The sequence below is a fragment of the Euwallacea similis genome, chromosome 8, assembly GCF_039881205.1.
Source record: "Euwallacea similis isolate ESF13 chromosome 8, ESF131.1, whole genome shotgun sequence".
NCBI classification, from domain to species: Eukaryota; Metazoa; Arthropoda; class Insecta; order Coleoptera; family Curculionidae; genus Euwallacea; species Euwallacea similis.
Window position 1 is genome coordinate 4,985,828 of NC_089616.1, and position 24,930 is coordinate 5,010,757.

Consider the following 24,930-nt stretch of genomic DNA (forward strand, 5'->3'; position numbering starts at 1 on the left):
CGTGAAAAATAAATAAAATGCTTGTACTTATACGCAATTTTGAATATTGGTCCGTAAATCTGAGACCTTTCTAGTGAAATTCCTTCAGTGATAATCGTAGTCAAGAGGATCACAGCAGATTTAGATTAGGTTTCGGTATCACTAATCATCTACTATAGAAAGAACTAAAACTATATCCACTGACCAGAAATGCAACTACAATATCTCCTATTATTTGTATTATATTATCACCTCTTTGGTGTGTGTAAGGAAGACAATAAGGCTTTATTATCAATCAAGTCTATCCGATTGCTTAATCAAACATTCCTACTCCTACTCGTGAGATATGGAGGTACTAAGACACACAATCTAAGTAGGCACTATATTTCAAATAGAGATAGTACCTACACGCCTACAACTACTAGTATATTTGTTAAAAACGATGCTCTTTCATTGTCTAAATAGTATCTTTCTACGAAACGAACACATTTATTGCAGGCCAGAAAACACAGATTCTATTATAAGTAAAAATATGATACTTTTTATTAGTAACTAGTACACAAGCCTTCAATGGAATATAAGTCGATGATATTGTGTATTGTCGAGTTTATACATCACATTTGTTAGTTTTCAATTTATTCAACCCGATTTGTTTTGCTGTTTTTTGGTGGTGCTCCTTGCTGACATACCTACCTTACCTACTTCCTGTTGTTGTTGCAATTTGCTGTATTCAAGAAGGTGGTGAACCCTGTTTAGTAGTAATGTGTGGTGCGATATTGATGATGAGTGGAGGGTTATTTAGGAATTTTTTGGACCATCTCGAGGGGATTAACTTTGAAAATAAGTTAGACGTTTTTTTAATTGAGTGAGAAAATTGATGACGGCATTCTTTTTTTTTCGAACTAAGTAATAAGCACGTAAAAATTCGCCCATATATATGGTATGCATTTTCAGCTATGTTGCTCAAAAAAGCGAATAGCATTGCTAATTTTGACATATCTATTACTGAGTTCGAGAAAATTCAATTTTCCTTATTATCAAAGACAGTCCAATCGACATGATACTCACGTTCAGAAAAGTTTTTTCAGAGTAGCGGATGTCGTTATCAGTTTTGACGTACCTGTCACTCATTTCGATAAAAAGAAACCCCTCAGCATGGAATCCATTTTCCTTTAATTTTTTTTCCAGAAAAATTCGAGAAAATTCTATACACATCAAAAAGTCAAATTTTGCCTATCAATCAGCAAGAAACACTCTTCCCAGTATGTACACATATACACAGATATTACCCCAAAATCCCTCCAAACACCTAAATTACCACTCGATATGAGAGGGTTAGTTTGTGGTGGTAAATACTTACTGGTGGGCACCCTGCTAAGAAACACACAACGTTTAGTAGAACACAAATTCGGTGTGGAAATAAGTAAAAATCAATATTACTGTGTCACAGCTAGATTTTGGTTAAGAACATTCTACTAAGGAAGATATCGTTAGGAAAAATCCGAAAAAAAAGCGTATTAATAGGGGTTGAACAAGCAGAAGTTCTACTTTATGAAACTACTTTATTCGAAACTGCTCAACTACAAGTGCATCTGCGACATCAAAGACGCGCTAAACTACACATGGAATTACAGACTACGCTAAGTAACTAGGAAACTTACACATTACTCGTATTCCTACAGTAATATTTAAGTTATATGTACGCCAAACGTCTAAACTAAGTAACAAGTTAGTTCAATAGCTTGGATAATATAGTACCTTCTCAATGTTCAATGTCGGCTACCCCCCTCCTCGCCCCCAAAAAAAAATATTTACAAATGATTCAAAGAAACGTACAAAAATAGGGGTTCGATCTGCGTTCACAACATTATTGCTTTTTTCTGCGACTGTACTTGTTCAAATGAAATAAATATTTGGCACTGTGACCCAAAAATCTCGTGGAATGAGACTAAAGAAGCTGAACCAAGACACAAAGTAACTACCGTTCACACAGCTCAAAAAATGACTTACCGATTAAGTTGCCCTTAACGCATGAGTTAAAATACCTTATGAGCAAAAGACTCTAGGAGCAATATGTCTTTTGACACTCAAAATACATTAAAACATCTAATTGCTCTTAGTTCCTATGCGCCGCAGCCTAGAACTGCGGCTCGCGACTCCTTGGTCCGCAAATCACAATAATTAATGTTAACAACGAAATATGCTCATATATCACCGAGTAGTTGCTCTTTGCTTACATATTAAGTAGTTACGCCTAGATAATAATACTTAGGGGTGGCTAAAAATATCAGGTTTTAGGAGCAAGTTGTGGTTTTCATACGCGCTTTGAAAGGAGCGCATGTTTTGAGTGGGAATTGAGGCAGTGTTGAGTGGGATTTTGTCAGTTGTTAATGAAAAAAATTTAGATCCCACTTTTAGTTATAGGCAAATCATGGTGAAACGTATATTGAGATTTAAGATTTTCAATAGACTTTAAGATTTTTAAGTAGAGTGTAGTATATGTAAAGTTACACCAATAATTTCTCAGCAATTTGCAGTCGGGAACGCAGTTGGCAAGATTTTTATATTGGGGTGAATAGGCAAGCAGTCAGTTGTTTCGTGCAGCTGCGTCCGAAATTTACACTTTTGCTGCCGATTCTGACAAAATCCTGCTCCGCCCTAAAACCACATTTTACTTACGAAATTGACAACGGTACATAAACAACCAATTCAGCTGCAGTATGAAAAAAGTTAGTCCGCAGCTAAGTTATCAATATATTTAGTATCAGTACGTAACTCTTTATTTACAAAAACGCTAATGCTTAATGTCTTTTATGGAATGCTGCTGCATGTAATACTAACTACTTACTTTTTTTTTAAGTACTTATTGCGGTTTATCGATATGCGGGTGAACTGGAATTTCAAAGGTTAGGATTAATGTAAATAAAGGTTTTACAATCTAAGAACTTAAACCGATGAGATCTCCAAAAAACGAATAAGTTAATATCATTAAAAGGGTACTGCCACGTATCAGTCATGAGTAATAAGTACTTAGCCAAGTACCACAACCTTAATTCTGAACCATTATTGCCATGTCAAAAGGAATAACAGAGTCTGAGATGAGAGGATTGGAATTAATACTGATTATTGCGAGTTATTGCTTAATGCCATAGATATGAGCAATAACATTTTCGGCTCACTTCAGCATCATCGCAAAATGAGAATCCTCGTTTCCTAACCTAGCGAAAAACTAATGAGAGTAAAAGTTGGCCTAAAAATACCGCTTAAATAAGACTAACAGTAGGCACAGTTCGGCGTCTTTTTGACGCGTTCGACCGTCCCTAAAACGTCCAATTTGCCAACATGTTTAGGAACACAGGTCTTTTTTCGTAAAAAGGTTCCGTTTAAAATAGTTATTGTGAGCAAAACCGCGAGTTTTATGGCGAGCTTAAACATACATGCCCACGCCGTACATCGCACCCCAATCCACGCCTTGGAAACTAGACATGTCCACGTTTGTCAAGTTGTAGCCCTGATAAGGGCTGGCGGTCACTTGAGGCCCTGCCGTCAATGTGGCGGCGGAAGCCGGACCGCCCCCTTGAGCTCCTGCGGGATTTCCTGGATTGCCTGCGGCTGCTGCTGCCGCCGCCGCTGCTCCTGTTGTCATTGCAGGAATGGGATATGGTGAATATCTGGAAAAGTAAAAATAGTGAAACATTTTTTGAAAAATCTGCTAAGCTCTTCTGATTAAAATCATATCAACTAATCTCATTAAGAATGTTTGCATGCACAATGAAAAATTTCTTACCTATAACCCGCCAAATGTGGATATAATAACTTCCCATACCCAGCTACAGCAGCTGATTGAGCTTGCGCAGCAGCCGCCGCAGCTGCAGCCGCTTGCACATGCGCTAATGGCTGCACAGCTAGAGGGTTAACAGCAGCTACAGCCCCAGCGACAGGGGCCGGTAATCTCACCCCCAATCCGCTGAGCATCAGTCTTTTGCCGAGGAGCTGCGCACTGGCTTGCACAGCTTCTTTGGGTTGAGCTTTCTTGCACTCCACCTGAACCATTGTTATATGAGAATATTATAGATTGTTATAGGAATTATTGAATACAACCTTCTTATTCTTGATGGTGTGAAAGTGAATTTCACACACTCTATCGACTACGTCCTCGTTTTCGAAGGTGACAAAACCGAAGCCTCGGTGTCTCTTTGTTTGTTGATCCATCAACATGACTGCTTCTTCAACTTTACCAAATTGGCTGAAGTACGCTTTTACTTCGTCGGCTGAAGTATCCTGACTGACCCCTCCGACAAAGATCTTTTTGGTCTTGTTGGGCTGTTTCGGTCTGTTTTTGGGGGTGGCGTGTTTGGGGTCGATTTTTTTGCCGTCTAAGGTATGAATGGGTACTTTGAGAACTTTGTCCACGCTGGCTGGTTCGGAGAACGTAATGAAGCCAAATCCACGGCTTCTCTGGAAATTTAAACCCGTGAAAATTTTATTTTGTTACAAAAAATCGTGTCAGTTACTAAAGAATAAAGAATGTCATGGCCCTCAACATATGAAAGAACTCTCATTTTCACACACCTGTGTTACTGGATCCTTCATAATAAGTACATCAGTGACGTTGCCAAACATGCCAAAATACTCTTTAAGCTTCTCGCTGGAAGTTTGCCAACTGAGACCTCCCACAAAAAGCTTGCCTGGAGCTGGATCCCCTCCACTTGCCCCATTTTGACCAATGGGTGTGCTTCTACCGCTGGATCCGGAATGGGATCCATTGAGTGTTACCAATTCATGGTGGTGGCTCTCCAGGAGACCGTTGGTTTCGCCCATGGTTGCGCTGAAAGAGGAGTTCAAAGTTAGTTACAATGAAAACCGATTGAAAGTTCTTTTGTGATAAGTTTTAATGGAAAATTGGGCAATTTGTTTTGTCGTCTTATTTTGCCAAAAAAAGCGAGCTCCTGCTTTTATGGATGACTTTATTTCTCGTTCCCCCAGCAGTTTCCTTGTTCCTATTTTAATCAAATTTATTGGATGAAAAAATTGATAATTAAAAGAAAATTGTAAGTGGATCAAATTGGGCTTTACGAGTTGCCCGAATATGGATGTGTTTTCGATCATTTATCTGGTAATAATAAATAAGCTATGTAGGTCTGATATTGATCAGTCCTAAATAGGTTAACTGCTAATTTAATTCTCTATTTAACAAAAATGGACGTCTTCTCTTTTAGTTATTTATGAAATATTCTGTTAGAAATAATGCACTATGCCAGGTGACATTCCTAATGAATATATACAGCGTGTTTTTTTAAGTCGAGTTTTTTCACTTAACTGATCTTGTTTTTGTTGCTCTTAATTGAACGCTAAACTCAATTTTATAACTCTCCCAATTCGAAGATGCAATAGTGAATGCTCTTAATAAAGATGGTCATTATTAAGGAAACCGTTCACGTATTCCAATATCGGCGGGATTTCATTAAAATTTTGATAGCGCGGGCCCCCTTTAGGACCCTGACATTCGGATGATTTAGAGCCCTATAAATACTATATGGCTCTAATTAAGTTGGGAGTGTGGAGGTTTTAATACTGCCAATGCATGGAGTATCACGAAATTATTTCTAAAACAGGAGAAATCTATAAAAACTGAAGAAAAAACCTTATTTTCACAATTAATATCACTGAACATTGCATCAAGCAACAAAATGTAGATAAAACAAACTAATCACCTTATTGTGGATCATAAAAACGCTAATTTCCTGCTGAAACGGAACAGGTACAAAGGGCCCTACCCTAAACTGAATCATTGCTCAAGCGCGAAATCATGACAATTTATGGTTTTTTTCCTGCCAGCAGCCAGTTCCACCTGCATTTTCGAAAAAATTTACGAATTTATCAAATGTCAATTAAACGTCAATGATAATCAGAGAGAAATTAGGAAGTTCGATAATACTGGCCGACTTGCAGTAAGCCTTGATGTGACGTCCGCCTATAAAATCACTAAGCGCAAGCTAATATGGCGGATGACAATAGAACGTTACCTGTGTCAACGGTATTGCCAAAATTTTCCGAAGATTTTTGAAAAAATTGCGTCTAAGAATCTTGACTCGGCTTTTCTTGGGAAATCCTCTTTTTCTTTTTTCTAATCGAATTTGTCTTACTAGAAATTTGTGAGAAATTTTGGTTAAGGTTCTTTCTTCACTGTTTTTACTTGAATTAAAATCTAAAATCATAGGGAACCTGTAAAATCCTCCAATCTTCAGTCAGCCAGTGACGGACCTAGGGCAAAATATCCAACACAGAAGGGAAGGTAGCTCTTTAATGGTTTGTGTGTATAGTTCATAATTAAATTGAGACGTTCATCTTCATTTTGAACACACTGTAATAAAAACTGATTTTCCTGCTAAACCGAAAACTTTAGTTCAACAGGTTCTAGCGCCCCCTGGCGTCTTTATTGGCCTCCTCTTGCATCCAATGGTCATCAAAAATGGGGCAAAATCCTGTCCATCTTGTCCGGTTCAGGTAGGACGAGTTGACGGAGTAATTCCTCCATCCGGTCATCGGAAAAGGGGAGATCAATATTCTCCCCCTGGTGGAGGCGCGCGAAACACGTGCACATGCATTAGTGATATGGGGCGCGGCTCTTTCCCTCCATCCCCACGTTGCCAAATATAAGGAGAAATGTTATATCCAGAATATCCATTAGTTTCAGCTGCAGATTTGGCGCTTCTATAAACTCGATTTCGTTCATTTATAACGAAGTAATTTGTGTTTTGTTCATCTCAATGTTTAACGTTGTGTTTTCCAAAATTTGAAAAGTTTTCTTCAATTTTTTCTTTAGTTTTGTTGTTTTTGGAGGGCGAAAACTGAGTAAAACGGATGAAAATCGGCAACAAGGTGGTCGCACCCGTTGCCATGGAGGCGATTGAGCGCTTTTCGGGGTGGAACGCGCAGTGTCCTCGACGCCTCTCAGTCGTCGTAGAGATCGCGTCGCGACGCGCCTAAACCGTCGCAACCCCCTTGCTCTGTCCTGCCACCATTTTGCCGAATTTTGCGCCCTTGGCTCTGATATTGTCCTGTCACAGCAGTACTATTTCCAGTTACTGCTGCTGCGGGACATGACCAGAGCTGCGGCCCCTCAGCTTTGACCAGTGCCCCGAAAGTGCCCCAATCGAGGATTGAAACTGCCCACAGGAAAATTTGCTTCTGTAGACATTAACTGTTAACTTTTAGAGTAGCTTTGATGGGTCGACTTACTGTACCATACATTAATACTATGTAATCGATTGTGCCTCGTATTATACACACATAGAATACTCTGCACCCAGCACCCTCCCTCCTCAAACCCCTAAACCGGCTTTCAGTGTAAATTAGTTAGTAGCAGTAGAATAAAGTTAGCTCATAGACAAACGAGTAATTTGAGTGTATTCTTTGAACCTAACCAAAAAACCTCGGTTTGTCCTCTAAAGGGCCATTGTTGTTTCGACGTCGCTCCCTCCCTCGGGTCAATACTGAGCCCTCACTCGCGCCCTCTACCATACAACCCCCCAGGTAGATTTCCACTTTATCACTCGCCGCCAGAGGGAGCTTTACAGCTGCAGCTTCGCGTGATTCTATTCCATAGAATTTATTCTATGCCAAAGTAGGTTAGTTGGAATTTCGTGGTAGTATGCATGTTTCTATTATCCTTGGAATAATTTCAAGCTCTTCTGGCAATAATAATAGAGACAAAAATCGTTACTTCCTCCCCACGATTCGGTGGTGGAAAGGGATCGATTCTACATGACAATAGCTCAGGGGTTGGATCCGAAATAAGGGCTACAATACAATACAACAATGCCTTAGCTGCATGTGTTTAGAAGGGCGACATTTTCTGTGCGAGATAGTTACGAGCAAAGTTCGGTTTTGGGAAAATTAAAATAATATTTTTTCCCAAAGAAAAATCAGTAGATTTACGATTCAGCATTGGAAAGCTTGGAAAGAACAATAGTAGAAATTACAAACAAACTATAAGATTTATTGCTATGAGCTGCACACTTTTAGAGCATATTCAAATTATTAAGTTAAAGATAATTTTAGTTTCAGTAAAAAAAATGAAAATTTAGTCAGTAAATTCAAAATAAAAAAACCTTGAAGGAGTATATTCTTAAATTCTCAAATATGTAGAACTCTGAGAGTCTTTTTGAGTACTGCTCTTACAATACAAAAAGTAGAAATTTATTCTTTCCAAAAGGAAAGTCAGTAGATTGCGGTTTTAAACTTTCAAACTTCTCTGTCAGAATTATATAGAAATCTACTACTTATGGTTTTAGTTGTCACCATTTGGGATTTTACGAATATTCATGCTTAATAAATATGGAACAGAGAATGTTTCCCAGGAATGATATCAAAACGACGAATATTTGTCCATTTTGTATAGTACGCCCAAGCTATTTTGATAGGTCATTTTGACGACATTCCCAAGGATCCATTCCCTAGATGAAACAATTATGATTTATTGCTCAAAAGAAAGTAATGCTCTTGGCGACATTTCTGTGAATTCTCAACACACGGTGTCAGGCAGCCACTCATACATCTGACCATGTTGGCACTTTGATATGTAGTTATTTCAGAGTTTTATCAATTTTTTATCGATATAAAGGGGACTGCTTTATTTTGAAATAGTTTTGGCTACGTTTTGCATGCATTAAACCCATTTTTAGTAAACTCGTGTTTAATAATTATAGAGTGGAAAACTGAGCTTTAGTTTAACTCTAACTAGTATTATCGGTATGCAAAACCAGGACAAAACATTCGGTTTCGTTATTGGAAGAAATCAAATAATTTCCCTGGGGTATCTTTAGAGCCGCAGACGGAGCCGGGAAATCAATACTCCAAAAAGGACCGTGAGACGACCCGGAATACTCGTCGGACTTTAATGGGCTATGGGGTGTAATATAACGAGTCTGCGATCTTTAAACCGGTTCGGGGGTATAAAATTATCACCCCTAGAAAATGTATCACCTTTTTCTAAGCTAACAAACTAACATTTATGCACAAAATATAATATGACCTAAATAAACTTAATCCTCATCTAATTCTATGGTTTTGTCTATCCTCAAAGTTTACCTTCGTCTCCCTCCCTTCCTCTTCTTGCAGGTCGCCTTCGAACCTCCTCTCTCTCTTCTTCATGAGGGTCTCTGTGAAACTTAAACCAAAAATAAAATCATCAGTTTGATTGTTCATCAGTACCCCCCGAAACGTGCAACAATCTACGAACAAGGCGAATCTAGTCTGAGTTTAGTGATGCACGTAGTAGGTAGTTCTATAGGTGATTTTGTATTGGAAAGTTAATCTAGGGTTAACACTTAACTTAGGGATTATTGGGCTATTGATAGAAAGGCCGATAGGGCCCTTAATACAATATAATTATACACATCTAACTAATACTGAAATGCTCCTACAAATTTGTATAGATTAAAAGAACTAAAGAGATTTTAACAGTAACAAATTTGTGGGTGTTTCCTTTTGACTTGGATGAAATGCGGAGATTCTCATTTACAACTTTTGTATAGAAATAATTTTTTTTCAAACAAAATATTCAAGGAAAAACTCACAAATTCACAGACAAACATAATTACATAAAGACATTGTTTTCCAGAAATGTTTTCTATTATCCGTCAAACTTTATCTAATTTTTATCAAATGATGAGAATTTCAAAAATTTCCTTTGGAGCAAATCATCACAGGCAGATATTCAGGTATAACATGACATCTTTTCAAGCTTTGGATAGTACTAAGGTTCCTATGGCATATTTGAAAAGTGCAGATATCGTCGCTGTAACAGCTATACAATTCCACTTCGGAATCCGTAATTTTGTGAGTTTAAAAAAAAAATCCAAATGGTAACGTATTCTTACAACTCTTTAAGCTTTTCAACTAAAATTGTTTATAGCTTCAAGGGTAATTTTTTTACAAATTTGAGAAGTTGAGAAAACATAATTTGCAGCTATACAATTTCTAACCTTACATCTGCCATTTTGTTCTTCCCTAAAATTGAATATGGCGGAAAGAATCTTAAAAATTGCGTAATTCTGAAAATTCCAATAATTTTTATTTTCTACGTGGAGCCACTGTCAGCCCTGAGATATCATGGAACTCTTTGTGAGTATTTTAAGACTTCAAAAGCTTTTTTGTGGTCTTCATAGGATTTTCAAAGATCTATGTACGCTGCCAGAATTCAAAACCTCCAAGAATTTTCGCCTTTTCTCATTGAGGGAACTCCGAGGAAGTCGAAACTGACTTTGGATTTTTAGAGTTTTTAAAGAAGAGCTTTGGGGCAGTCCATGGGATTTTTCAAGAAGTCTAAAAATCAATTGATTTCTAAATCTCAAAAAAAATTTAGTTCTGCATGGGAAAATTTTCTTGAGATCTTTGAATCCTTTGTAAAGGTTCCCTGTTGACCTTTTAGAATTTTGGATTTTAAGAAGGATGCTTTGAGCTTCTTAACAGTTTCTGCATCTTATGTGCATTTTTCATGTGTTCTTTAATCTTAGTATGTTTATTGGGGTTTTGAAGCATCTTTTGAGGTCCACCACCTTCGAAAACCCCAAATAGTGTAACGTGTAATAGTAATGTAGTAATTGCTTAGGAAATCCAATTCGATATTAAGAAAAATCGAGAAATCCAAAGAGGTTTGAAATATTCTGGAGAGGTTAATAGAGATAAGATTGAAAATTTTTGACTGAATCCCAGGGATTGCTGTTGGGATTTAGTGGAATTTTCAAAGCTTCAGAAGAACTTTAATCAAAACCTGAATATTTACTTGTGGAAAATGTAAAAGGAAATTTTTCAGTTCATCATTGAGCTGAACAATATAGATCACATTTACTGGTACACTAAAGGACTACTAAACACTAAAATATAATAGTACATACAGATATGCCTACGTAATTTAGAACTATGGAAATTGTGCTAAAGACCCACATTTAATGGTAAAAACGACGATTAATGTGTTACCTCTAAAGCCTACGCTCTATTCTAATACTATACACTAAAAGTAGATTTCTCTAAGGCAATATGGACACTGTACAAATTCATAAGTAAATAATACTATATACTGCATTTTTAAGTATTCGCTTCCAGGTGAATATCGAATTTCCCCTGTTCGTTACAACTGAGGAGGTAATAATAGGATTATTGTGAAGTTCATTACTAAGGCTGCCTTATTTTTATCGGAAAATTGAGTTTTGGAAGGTTTCCCTTGCGCGGAAACTTGTTTGCAAATTGTATAAATATTGTCGCTAGAAAACAAACATTTGCTTAACATAAACTCGAGCAACGGGGACAGCTTCAGCAATAATAATTAAGAAGGTGATGTGTGTGGAATATGATTTTACGCCAGAAACACTGCTGAACTACACCACTGGCAGACGGGAGAAAAGGGGATCTTGTTGGCACGCCAAGACGGCTCCTGCCTTTGCAGACACAAAAGAAACAAAGGGAAGATGAAGTAGTAATCAAACAAACTGGAGCACCGGAAACTGGAAAATAACCGAGATTTTTGTACAATTCATATGTTATAGATCGGAAAATTTTCTTGCCGTGGTCAATAAAGCGACTTTGCCATACGGATTTGCAAGCTGAGCGCACTTTATCACACTGTTCTTGGTTTCACTGAATGTACGGACCTTCTAGGAGAAATTAAAAGCTTATTTGTTAAGTCACTCGGAAGTTAAAGTTAAACGAAACCGAATTATCGCGGCTAAAGACGGTGGAACTCGTATGTTTCTGATGAGTTTGTGAAGATAATAAGAAATTTCTATTTACTTTGTGTTATTGTTAGCTCTCGGCAAGTTCCATATTGATGTTAAACTGAAGGTGAATTTTCGAATGTTTAAAAATTAGAAATACCGGGTGGTCAAAATTAAAAATAGAACCGTTATACAGACTCAAAAATACTTTTTATTTACTATTGATAGTTAAGTTCAAAAACTTGTTACAATAGAATCCTGCTCCCACGTTAAACAACCGCTACTAACAAGTACTAAATGTTTTGTCAAACAACAATAATTATATATTACGAATTTGGGTAATGTAACGATGACTAGACCAGGTAGATGATTCCTGCTCCCGCTAACGGTTAGTTACCTCTTTGTTTACGGCAAACAAACAAAAACAAGACGAGAATTGAACGTAGTGCCAAACCACTCTTTCCGATTGGTTCGCAGCAGCAGCAGCAGCAGGAAAACCACACAAGCCACTAATCCCCGTCTTTGTCTACAACCCAAGCTAACACGAGACAAAATCCGTCATGTACTTATATCAGCAAGAGAAAGAGTGTTTCTTGTATTTCTTTTCGGTGGTTGGGACTATTGTATTTGCATTTTAAAAGGCCTAATTTAAGTACAACAAGAACAATAGCGGCAGCAACTAATCGGCTGGTTACAAGTTACAAATCAAACATGCCCGATAATAAACTGCATTTAGTTGGGTTGACGATACGGACAAATAATATTGGGTGCGATTGAACTTACCCGACCATGGGGGGCGGCAGAACTGGGGGAGGTATGGCGTACGGGAATATCTTGGTGGCGGCGGCCGGCGGGTTTTCGAACAGCATTATTTTTCGATCGGTTAATTCGAGTTAAATCGGGTTGAAAGAGCGATCACGTGCGCCTACACATTCACCCTCCGAGACCCTCGTTGAGACTGATTTTGAACCGGCTTCGGGAGTTCGTTCGAGGCAGCTGCACGTTGCCGGCCGCAGCGGCGGGCAGGCGGCCGTCGCCGGCTGTTTTGTCCCGACCCACCACATGCTCCGCTGCCTGCGAAGAATCGCACGGATCGTGACTAATTCGACTCAGTTTTAAAACCCATGGCAATGGTGGGACACGCGGTTAAGACCCAAAAAAATTTGAGAAAAAGCAGCGAAAAAGTGGGGCTTTCGTGGTAGAGGTTGAGCGAAAATAGTTTGGTAAAAAGCTAATGATAATTCATAATCTTGCTCTGTTAAGTGCCCAAGTCATGCTAAGAATTGTCACAAAATAAAGCCAAAATTCCCCGTTTTTCAGTATTTTTGCCATAGGTAAATTAACCTTAATGAGCTGCAAATTTCTAAAATCGCACAAAACACAGGGCGTTTGTGTTTGAAAAATTCTTGTTTTGGCATCCTAAATACTGTAAAATGATTTTCCACCATTTTCAAGTTGAGGTTGGAATTATTCAAAAACCAGCAAAAAAATTTTCAAGGAGCATTTTGTCTCTTCCTAGTCAGAGTTTCCCCATCCTCTTAGAAAACTTATTGGCGAAGTTTCCGAAAATTTGAAAAGACGGATTGTTATCCAGGGAACTGCTTCATTCCACTTTTGGGAAAATAGTTTCAAGATCATTTAAACCTTATATACCCGGATAATAACAACTTTTGCCTGAAAAACCAAATGCCTTAACTTAATAATCTGTTTATAAATACAAGCTCAAGGACAAGGGACTATCGTGCAGCGCACCCCAGCCCCTATTTCACGTAATTTTTTGTTCATCCCTCTAGAAGCTAAAAACATATCATGGCAGGCAATAAAGCGGCGTTTCCATAACTATTTCCAGGGGAGTCGTAAATTTGGCGAGTTGGCACGCTTACCGGATGCCGGTACACAAATCTGAACCGTGTTTGCCGGGGATGGCACTGCGGCATTGGTGCCGTCGCGACGTCAGTCACGACATCAGCTGATGTCACGCGATGGATGGTCATTTCTAAGAATGTTTTCCAAAGGTTTCCTGAATCACTTCCAAATTAATAAAGTAAAGGAAACCATAACTGAATGTTTTCTAAAGTTTGTTCCCCCCTTAGATTTTCTCTTTCAGAATTTTGAACATAATTTTTAAGCTCTTAATGCCTTTAGCTTTTCGAGTCCTCAAAAGTGAGTTTTCATCGAGGTTTCCGCATGATGCAAGCTCTATACGTAAAGCGCTTTTCCAGAATACTGGAAACGTGTGATGGATAATCCACTTTAAGAAAGTGTTTGCCAGTTTACGCTCCTTATAACATACGTGAAAAAATCGCACTTTGTTGCGCATAAAAGGAAGTTTTCAGCCATTTTATTTATGGAAAACAAGAAAACAAGGTGCCAACCGAGGTGCCAACCATCTCTATTAATCTAACAGAAAAGCGGATGTCTGGCGCTTCTCTCATACGATATTTATTGCCCATCTGTTTCGGTAAATAGGAGTAGATAATTCATTTTAAACACTTATTTAAATTCAAGTTTACCAGCGGAGGCCGTTTTAAAAAGCTTTTTAGGATTGCAGGCACCAACAAAACTACAAGACTAATAAACGAGAAAATGAGTAAATATCGAAAAATTAATAAAACAGAAAATGAGGCTCAATAAACAGGAAACAGCTGTGAATAACCAACATGGGCGAATAAGTTCTAAACCGATTTTCCTGCTTCGAGCAGGGCAAAGTGGGAGTCGCTGGTATTGACCTTCAACTTCGCCACAATCGTGACTATAGATGCAATGCCCTGATGGGTTCCTGCAATAATGCGTGCAAATCATGAGGCAACATACTGGATAATTTTGTCAGTTTAAATGCAAATTCTGTTTCTTAAAATTAACGAAATCCCAACCAGTTTTGCCGGATGATTCACAGTTCCAAGGGATAAAATTGAACACAACCCTGCAGGGGTCTAAGATCTTTTGGTGATTCTTCTTTTATGATAGGTAAAGTGTTTGTTATAGTACCCATCAGAACAGCCTTGAGCCAGGGCAGGTACCAGATACACAAAGAACAGTGGGTACCGATGAGGTTTTGCTCTCCTAGGAGAGCGGACGTGAGTCATTTGCCCTTATCGGAACCTTAAGAATCATTTAGCTAGCAAAAAGATTGGCTAAAACTGAATTGTACATATACTCTAAATTCCGAATTTAACCCATTACTAGTTACATCACACATTACTTACTTACATCCCTATTTCGGGTTAAAATCCACAAAAACTTAAATCTATATTTTAAGCTTCAAAAGCTTTTATCGGTATTATTCTAATGCTCACTATATTACGAGCAGGTGCGACGTGGTTTTATGAAAATTCCTATTTTCCAAATTACGAATTCATGACGTGGAAAGTTTGCAGCAATTGACCGTGTTTTATAACGGCTATTTGCTTTGTGTTCGACCGTAGCGCCACCGGGCGAGTTCGTTCCCAAGTTAAGGACTGCAGCTAAGTCTTGGGAAGCGGTTCCTATAACTTGTCGCCACGTCTAATGGATGAGGAAGAATTTATATAAATTATATTTTCTTTTTTGGCTCTTTCTTGCCGTTTATCTTATTTTTGTCATGTTATTTGGCTTATATGGGAATATTCTCAAAAAAACATTATAGATTCCAACATTTTGAACTTACAATTTTTCAAATTTGGTTCATTTTTTCTGACTGCCCAATGAACATCAAGAATTGTGACTGAAAGATTAGGTGAACCGCCTCGCGCTGATCTACATTATTGGAAAGCTCGAAACTTACTCCACAAACTATGAGATTTATAGCGCGATTTGGCAAGTTACAGAACCGTTTCAGAGCCAGATACAAATGTAGCCACCACAATATGAGTCAGCAAAGGAAATTCTAAGAAATTGTAGCTCTACAACTATACGGATATCATCACTCTGATTTACATTACTGGAAAGCCTGAATTAAGATATATGACAAGCAGCAAAGTATGAAATTTGTGGAACAATTTGACAGTTTACAGGACCGTAACAAGGCCAGATACCGTAAAGTCGTCTCAACTCTTGCTGACAGAGCAATGAAATCGAAGGAAACGTAGTTCTGTTACAAACGTATACATATAATATGTATAGAGCGATTTTGCCAAAGCGCAGGTCCATAATGGAACTAAATCTCTGGAAACTCACACACTACAAAAATGAAAATGCTACTTTCCGGCAAAATTAATCTATTTTCATGAAAAAGTGAGCATCTAGATTTGAATTTCACATAACACAAACATCATTTCACATAATATTTGATATCCTATACCTGAGTTCACCTATATAACTCTCCAATTACCAGCTAGAAGTGTAGTTCCCCATGACCGATTCCTTTTTAACCCGAAATGGAGGTAATGGACTTTAAGCCGGGACAATAACCCATCGGTTCCACCAAAAACGTTCACTAAACAATTACTTTATGACAGACCATGTCGCAATGCGAAATATCTCTCCATTGTTTGTTTTCAGTTTTCCAATTTAATGGATAAATCAGGGAATTGCGGCTATGTGCTAATTAGACTCGGAAATAACTATAAATCCATTTAATGCCTAAGTTAACTGATGGAATTTCAGGTGATTTAAGAACAAAATGGGGCGTATAATGCATTGCTTTTGCCGAAATATTTCATCACTATTGTTGTTATCATATTCAATTAATTTTAAGGTTAAATTTTTATGTCTTAACTCTCTGCAAAATTGTGTGGTATAAAGGGCACTGTGGCTGGAAAGTTACATCGAACGAAAAGGAACAACTTGAGCTGTAACTTCTCGAAAAAAAAATGTCGATCTCCTCTTTAACAACTCACGTCATTTTTTATTAACGTCAGCCGCTCTATCTCTCAAATTCCAGCTGATTTAACAATTTGAGTCGGCTCCCTCAGTTTGCGCCTCTATTGTCGCATATCCACGAGAAGGGTGAAAAATGGCTTCTGCATGGTTAGACGATCCCGGAAAGTCTTTGAGGCTTGATTGAATCCGCGAATTAGTCTCTCAAACCCAAAAAAGGGAGTTTCCATTTAAAAATGTTACTAAAATAAGACTCGCCCCATCTAGCGATGAACTGAGTAGAAGGAATACTAACGTATTTTCTGGTAAAACGATGTGCCTCATCAATCACGGGAATTCATTATATTGAGAATAAAGAGCCTAGATTTATGAAATATGAATATCTGGTGAAGATGGGGGATGGAAATAAAATCTTTGAATATAGAACTGCGCTTTCTTGTATTGCTAGCACAAGCTGTGTAACTCGTTAAAATTCCAGAACAGACTTCATTAATCGCACCAAATCAAAAACCTCCTTGTACCCGTCGACGTTTTGCTGATGAGTTTGCTAAATCCTTGAAAATATTTATAAACATTCGTTGCTTTTGCATACGTTAAAGGTACCTCGATTACGTTATCTCAGCATCTATGACCTCAATTTGTTGAAAAATTCGAAAATTATCAAATTTTGCTATCATTAAATTTCGTAGCGTGGATTAGTTCAATAAAAAACTTTTTAAATTCATTCCTGAAAAATTATGGTCATGCCCGTAAATTTTTGCAATTGAGTGTCCCTGGCGTTAGCATCTCCGTGGTAACCGCTTGGAGTCCATTGAAAACCAACTACATCAAGGACCAAAAAATTACAGCCTTCCCCGTTAAATACCATAAAACAATGCACGATGAATAATTTGACTGAAAAATTTGAATTTTTGTCTAAAAGAGTCATAATGCGAAAAGAATACTTATAAAGCAGCATATACTAATGTTTTATATTGCCTGGAGAGTTTCAATTTCCTTATATGTGATCAAATCCAGTACAAAGTAATATAAGTGGCAATTTTAAAATCTAAACTATCCTTACACGCATGTAAATCTAATTACCTATCAAGTTCAGAGCAAAAAGCCGATTTCCTCAGATTCTAATATCGAAAAATACTTCCAAATAGATTTTATTAATGCGAAATCGGCACTTTACCATGAAACCTATATGGTCTAATTATGAAACTACATATGTATATGAAACAGCACCAAAAATTATAATAGTCTTAATATAATAACCCTAAATTGTGCACCTCTATAGGCCTAAGATCAGGTGTTAAAGGAGGCTAAATTACTTATTACTAATTAATATTGTTAATTCCTAAAAGTTTTAATACCAAAACTAAACTGATAATGGGGTCAATGTGACAATTACAGGCCTCTAACGCCTGGTTGCATAATCGCAGTTTAAGCTTAACTGAAGGTTAGTTTCTGGGATGCAACCAGGCTTTAAGGAGTTCCTACGAAATGATCGTTAATAGACAGGTTTAATAATAGGTGTTTTTTCATGCTAAAATATGGGAGAGAATAATAGTGCAAACTGACCAGCTAAAGTTGTAGTGACCGCGTGAATTATGCAAGTAACATTATATTCCGTTTGTTAACATACAGTTAATGAGTCTTTACTGTGTGGAATAATAATTATTTGTTCCATAGAAATTCGGTCGAAGAGTTACATATGTAAAGGAAAGTGTTGTTTTAGCTTTCAATAAGCTTGCACTATTCGGTTATATTTACAACCCCTCTTATAGTCTTTAAGTCCCTTCACAAATTACTAAAAATGTATGGAAATCTAGGTTTAGTATAAAATAATATCAGCTCCAGGGCAAAACATGGTCAATAGTTACTCACCAATCAAGCTTCATGTTCGGGTAAATTGTGACAGCCATTTATCATCTGTTCCTGATGTTCCCTGAAACACAAAGAAACTTTCTGATGAGAAAAATCTAATTTAAACCGAGACTTAAAATTGATTTTCTGCTTTCAAATGCAACGAAATAAACTGCATGCTTATGCTGCTAACTTGTTTGTTGTATTTTCCTGCTGGATGCTGCTGCAGCTTCCTGCAGCCGATAAGAGTCTCGCTACCTGCACCGGCTAATTTAATTATTGAGTTTGCCATTCGTTACCGATAACGCCTTGTATGTTACCGTGAAAATGAGGTAGGAATTTTCAATGAAATGCTGAGTCCCATATGGTGAAAGGATGATTGAGAAAATGAGCAATCTTTAGATACTGAGTAGATGAATCTTGAGAATTTTTTAGATTTTCAGGCATAAGATCTTACGAAATTGGAGTTTTAAAACTGCATAAAATTCACTATAAATTACTGGAAAGGTTAAAGTTTTCTTTATTTGTATCGGAACATCAGGAATTTATTAAAAAAACACATATACCTCTCTGCAAAACCAAGGTCACATTTTATCATTTTAATCTGAAAGAAATATCGGATTTTATACACCAGAAACCTATGGCCAAGTTCTCTCAATACCTTCTATATAAGTTTATGTACCAATACAGGTCGAACGGTATTAATTAGCAGATAATGTGCAAGAGTGGGCAGGGGCTATGTTGATAAATAAATAAGTAAATCAGTTAGCTTCTGATCATGCGTAGGTAATCAACACATGATTCCTGTGATACCAAACATTGTAAAGCCGAGGTCATGCTTTTCATATTTGAACTCTATATGTCGATATGTAACTATGTATGTATATTGTTCTTTTTACCATCATGATACACATTAATTCTGTTGTTTCTAAAACAGATGGTGAAAATGTAACCTATGGAGTACCCAAGGAACATTATAATTAGGGCTCAATAAAACGGCTTAACCCGAGGTCAAGTAGAGGTGAAGAAAACAAATTTACTATTCACGAACAATTTGAATCAAAAGTGGAGCAACAATTCATGAAACGTCAATTTTACATTCAATTTGATTAAAAAATCCTCAGTAAAAATGAGTTTAAGTCCATTAATCGAAGATATTTAATCTCGATTCGATGTCCTCGGATCAAGATCAAATACCTACCTATACAAAAACGGTTAAGGTGACCCAAGGTTGCCTTTTTCTTGGTCATGGCTTTGAACCACCTACCTATAATTAAGTATACCAAGAAATATGGTTTGTCGACGTATAAAATTATGGCCATGATAATGCATTGTAGAGAAAGGGATGAGATTCGGTTATGTAAATAAAAACTCAAATGCCTTATTGAAATCTTATTGAATTCTTTCAAAAACGTTTTTTAAAAGTCAGAGTAACTTAGATGAAAATCATTAAGATAAATACAACAAATTTAAAAAATGCTCAAAATCTCTTTTAAACTCTTGATATCACAGCATTGAGACAATCAATTCATTAAAGGAAATCATGAGGCATTTTAGTAGACCAGTTGATCAAAATCTTATTTGTTATCGTAAAAGTGTGCCCCTGACCAATCACGTTGTCGCAATTCGAGACAGTCGTCAGCAAATTAGTCTCAGACAGACCTAATTTTTTAAAAAATGTATAGAATGGTTTTGAGTCTATTGAAAAAAACTGTTAAAATGAACGCATTTATTTGATATCACAATAATCATTACTGCTTCAATGATACATATTATCATGCAAAGAATTGGCAATAAAAATCCAATAGTGCTATTCATTTCCATTTTTAATAGATTGCGATAAGGAGACTGTTTTGCAACATTCCCATATCAACCACTACTCTTCACATTCCTGTCTTTGATTAAAGCAAATGTCTTCCAATTGACTTTTTCTAAAACTGCTACAGAAATTGCCAATAAAATTCGATCGCTTTACATGAAAATGCAGTGATTGATTGCCAATTTGCGGCCAACACCGAGGTCAATAAAAAAAAGACCATTACGGGAACAGATTTCGGTCCACTTCGAATTAGTTTCAAGACCGCAAAAAGTTCGGTAGTAGTAATGAAAAAGTGGACCCCCTGAAGATGAACTTTCCTGGGTAAATTAATGAAGAGGGAGAAAATTGTCTCAATAGACCCATGGAGAGACACGAAAAAGGATGGATCCGGGAAGAATGATCAATCTTGATCATCAATATCTCGTGAATATGAGAGAAAACTATGCATTTCCACTTGATTTAATCGACAGAAAAAATGTTCGACATGAATCTGTGAAACAAAATTTCGCTTGGCACTTATTTCTTTTGGTCGTCAACACGTTGGGGCTCCTCAAAACTGCAGACAGCCAATTATTGTGTGAGGATATTTTGAGGAAAAGTCCGCTATTAATAGAGCGTACTTGACTATTTTCGTTTAGAGTCGGTTTTGCTAATTCGATCGCTTTTCGATAGGGCGATGATTTACGTGCGAACTCCTGCTGAGTTACAATTTAAGCGATTTTGTTATTATCTTATTTCAGAAATTATTATAATTGTCAATCAAACTATACCAATCGAGAATCTTCCTTTCAGAAATTTTTAGTTCTCATCTCAAGGGAGGTATTCAAATACTACTTGCCACCAACAAAGTTAGCTCAAATCCATTTTGCACATCTCAAACTCGCCCCCAAGGGCTGAGTCTAAAAACTACTTCTCATCCAATTTCTCTAACTTCCAGAGACATGCTTGGAAAGACAGATTGCCAACAACTCATAAATGAATTTTTGTTCTTTTATATAGAAATCATATTGATCCCGGCTCCCACGTATATCCTTAAGATCGTGGCTTTCGTCGTTATTTTATAATCAAAGATATTCCTAATGAAACTTATCGTATATTTAGCTTTTGTCTGCATGCCAAACAGTCCAGACTTAGTGAATCTTTAATTAATTATTATTCTCGTAATTTATTGATGTCCCATTGCAATTCGAATTAGAGAATCATTATTTCAGCTCCAGCAGTTATTTACATTTAATTGCATTTCGTACAAGATTTAGAGTACATTGATTGTAGAACTGGCGCAATTTTAATAACTAATTATGTATTTCGACCTACGTATTCTCTTTCGTTTATGGGAACAAAACGAGCTGCCGCAGGCAGCAGGAAACCTTGACAAGCCAAGCGAAAACATAAATATGAAATGGAAGCAGGGTTAAGATGACTTGAATAAATTGGTTTTATGAAATTGTAATAATTAAAATATTCGCTTTAACCTTCGGTAATTATTCTTTAAAGTTTTGTGAGCTAAACGATACATGGGGATAATTCCTGATACTGAAGAACTTAAGTACTCGTGTTGATGACATTGGACGGGTTAATGCTAACCGAGGTCATAGCAATACAACGACATCTCTCAGATCGCTGGTACCTGAAGTCTAAAGTTTACTTTAGGTTGAAGGCCAGTTTTACTTCATATAGACAAACTCGTTGTAAGTATGTATATTGTCGGTATTATTTCGTCTAAATCGATTTAACCAAAATCCGGCCGAAAACATGAATTCTCCCACATAAACACGTATAACACTTAACACAACGAATTAAAGTAAATATTAAAAGTGTTAATATCAAATCGTCATAACTTAATTGAAGAAATATCTACATTCTCTACACAATTGTCGATACTTGATCCTTACGATTTATCCGAAAACTCCTCCAACTTATGTCAGTGTAGTCTGGCAGGAAGTGACAATTCGGGAAGAGCCTAAACCTCTGTGTAGGTAGTCAAATCATGGATATTTCTTGTTAAAGCGTACTTGAAGAACTGGATTATTGCCTAGTTGTAATAGTTATTAGTCTAACAACTATGGAGAGCAATACTTTATTCTACCTGATTACTGACTTGGTCAACTGCAAGTCAAGGCACTACAGGTTGACCAAGTCAACAATCATTGCGGTAATCAAAGTATGGGATATATGTATCTTTTCCGAAGGCCTCTCTAAAATAAACAAATGTATCAAAGAGACACTTATACGTCAGAAACCAAATATTTTGACCCCGTTTACGCAGGCTTCTAGAACTCAGTGAGTTGATTCCACGGGTCCCTGAAATAACGGTACCCAAAGTCTAGGAAGTGGTAAAAAATAGGTACCTCCTTTCTTCCTGGATACTTCAATTGAGGTACTAAATTATTGGAAATGTAATATGAGATATTTTATTTTACGAGCTCTCCGGAGGGTTCTCCCAATTAAAAAAAAGGTATCAAGTGACTGCTATACCTCAGAAACCAAATATGTTAACTCTGTTTGCGCAGGCTTCTAGAGCCCATTGAGCTGACTCTATAGGTTCCCAAAAAATGGCACAAAATGGGCAATAGACACAAGAAAATGTTGTTTTGCGTCGATATAGCAGTAATAAAAAGTTTGCACGACAATTTTGAAGAATATTTGTGAGAACCTGTGCTGCTACAAAAATGTGCGAAATGTTGCTGGAGCATGTTCTTCGTTATTATACATTCGAAAAAGCATCACAGGCCGAAATTTTGCTTTTTTAGGGCCTTTAGAGTAAATTATATATAGTTTTTCTAAATCTAGATCTAGATAACCAACGGCACTGAAAAAATCTTGAGAATTCTGGTAGATAATTGCCAATGTTACCTTTTTGTCGCCTTGCAACTTTACCGCCGATATTTTCCTGCTGATAACGTTGACTTCCCACAAAAGCAACAACGTCTTTAACTGTAACAGCGAACCGAACTAATTCCACTCGGGCAAACCGTGAGAAGAATCGACTCTTTGTCCTGCGACCACATAACCTCGACTGACTTGTCGCCCCTGCTCTCACACAAACAAATGACAATCTTCTTCACTCACTCAAAAAACAAAAAAAATAAAAGGATTTTTCGAAGAAACAATCTTCCGGCGACGTTGCCACACGTGACTGCTGGCGGCGCAACCGGTGTGAATGGTTCCTGCTGATGGCCCCGAAAACGTGCAAACCGTAACGCTACTCGCAACGATCTGTGTGTAGCCCTGCTGCAGCAGGAGGCGGCAGAAAGTGGCGGCGGTTCGTGTGGGCAGCAGGAGGCGGCGCGGCAGGGCGCAGGGCTGGAGATTTCGCACTGGTTTTGTGTTTTTCAGGCCACAATTTGCCGCCAAAGAAAGAAAACAATCAAGCGAAAAAAATCCTACGAGAGTTTTGAAAACTGTGGATCATACAGAGACGGAGTAGACCCTCGATGACGAGGTCACCTGCTTCACTCGCATCTAAACAATTTAATTTAGAATTAACCTCAAAAGAAAATGATGTGTGAAAATAAAACAAAGTCGAGGGTACAAAATTGCAGTAAAACTTTTTGTCCTTCAATGGAGCCCTGCAACATTTGTTGCAGAAATTGAAACATGTTTGATGGCCTGTTAAATCGCATCACGTCCAGAGCGGATTTGTGCGAAATGAGGTGAAGAAACGCAGGTTTAGCGTTAAGTAAATCACTTTTGGAAACAGTCGAAAGGTAATTCCTTGAGTTACTGATTTATAATAGTCGTTGTTGCAATCCAGCTGAAGGGTGTTGCCGCAAAATCGTGCATAACCAATAATAATTGCGCAACAATGGTCTAAATGCCACAATTATTATACCGAAATTTTCTGCTCTTAGGGTGAGCTTTATAGGTCAATTTAAACCAGCAGTAGTTTCGATTGAGAAACTAGGCCCAAGACGGACAAACACGTGCGCAAGTATTGGGGCAGCCTCATTTCAAAATTATGAACTATACTTCTGTGACGTACTGTTTATGTTAGTTAGTTCCAGATGCTATTTTAAAGTGCTGCCTTACGTTCGCGCTAATTATAAAATATGCCAAAAAAATTTGAACTAATTTTAAGACAGCAGCTAAAAACGCACCTAAAAGCAAGGACAATTTACGCGAAGACTCTTCATTATCAGCGCCATCTACTCATACTTCGCTAATAAATAAAATAACGTTAAAAACTAGCATAAAGAGACATGGATTTAATAGTTTTATGATTTTTCAGTCTGATTGAAATCCGCCATATTATCAAGAATTATCTAACGTTATAGCGATTTAACAAGCTACACATCATAGTTGTAATGTTGATTGCCTATCTTGAAGGCTCAATAATATTCTTTTCATACTCCTCCAAACTTCAACATGTGACCATTAAAACATAAAGGAGGTCAAAATCAGATTATTCCTCGGTATTTCGCCCGAAACCTCAAATTTCATTATCGGCTTTACGCTAATGAAGGTTTCAATTACATCAGGATGTTCTAGAGCCGATGAATAAAAAAAAATTAGATAGCAAGTTCAAAAAGGTGCCGTAATTGATGATACACACCGGGCCTCTCTCCATTGTAATTCTTATCTCTCTGGTTTCCAGTCAATAAGGCAATTGGGAGGACTATTAGCGGAGCGAGTGAAAACGACATCCTGCTGCCATTAATCCCCCTTTGCTTTGGGGGGATTCAAAAATGTGTTATCTTCACGCTTGGAATGGCAAAAAGCATACACACCTTCAAATCACCAAGAAGAGCATAAATCTCTGGTGCAAAT

At 37.4% G+C, this 24,930-nt stretch overlaps 2 protein-coding genes across 5 annotated transcripts in view; one reads left to right on the forward strand and one right to left on the reverse strand.

Moving 5' to 3' along the window:
• LOC136410314 (neutral alpha-glucosidase C-like) overlaps positions 1-24,930 on the forward strand; it is a 98,323-nt gene that overhangs the window by 17,960 nt on the left and 55,433 nt on the right. The gene's annotated exons all lie outside the window — the stretch shown is intronic.
• msi (musashi) lies at positions 1,522-23,394 on the reverse strand. Of its 4 annotated transcripts, XM_066392682.1 has the most exons (7): positions 23,017-23,394; positions 18,366-18,426; positions 9,073-9,151; positions 4,552-4,807; positions 4,081-4,437; positions 3,767-4,023; positions 1,522-3,650 (listed from the first exon to the last, which is right to left on the reverse strand). In XM_066392682.1, exons 4-7 carry the CDS (start codon positions 4,798-4,800, stop codon positions 3,407-3,409), a joined length of 1,107 nt encoding a protein of 368 aa, XP_066248779.1. In that variant the 5' UTR covers positions 4,801-4,807; positions 9,073-9,151; positions 18,366-18,426; positions 23,017-23,394; the 3' UTR covers positions 1,522-3,406. The 4 variants fall into 4 exon arrangements, with proteins under 4 accessions (XP_066248779.1, XP_066248778.1, XP_066248780.1 ...); XM_066392681.1 differs by lacking the exon at positions 9,073-9,151; XM_066392683.1 differs by lacking the exons at positions 18,366-18,426; positions 23,017-23,394 and adding an exon at positions 12,480-12,747.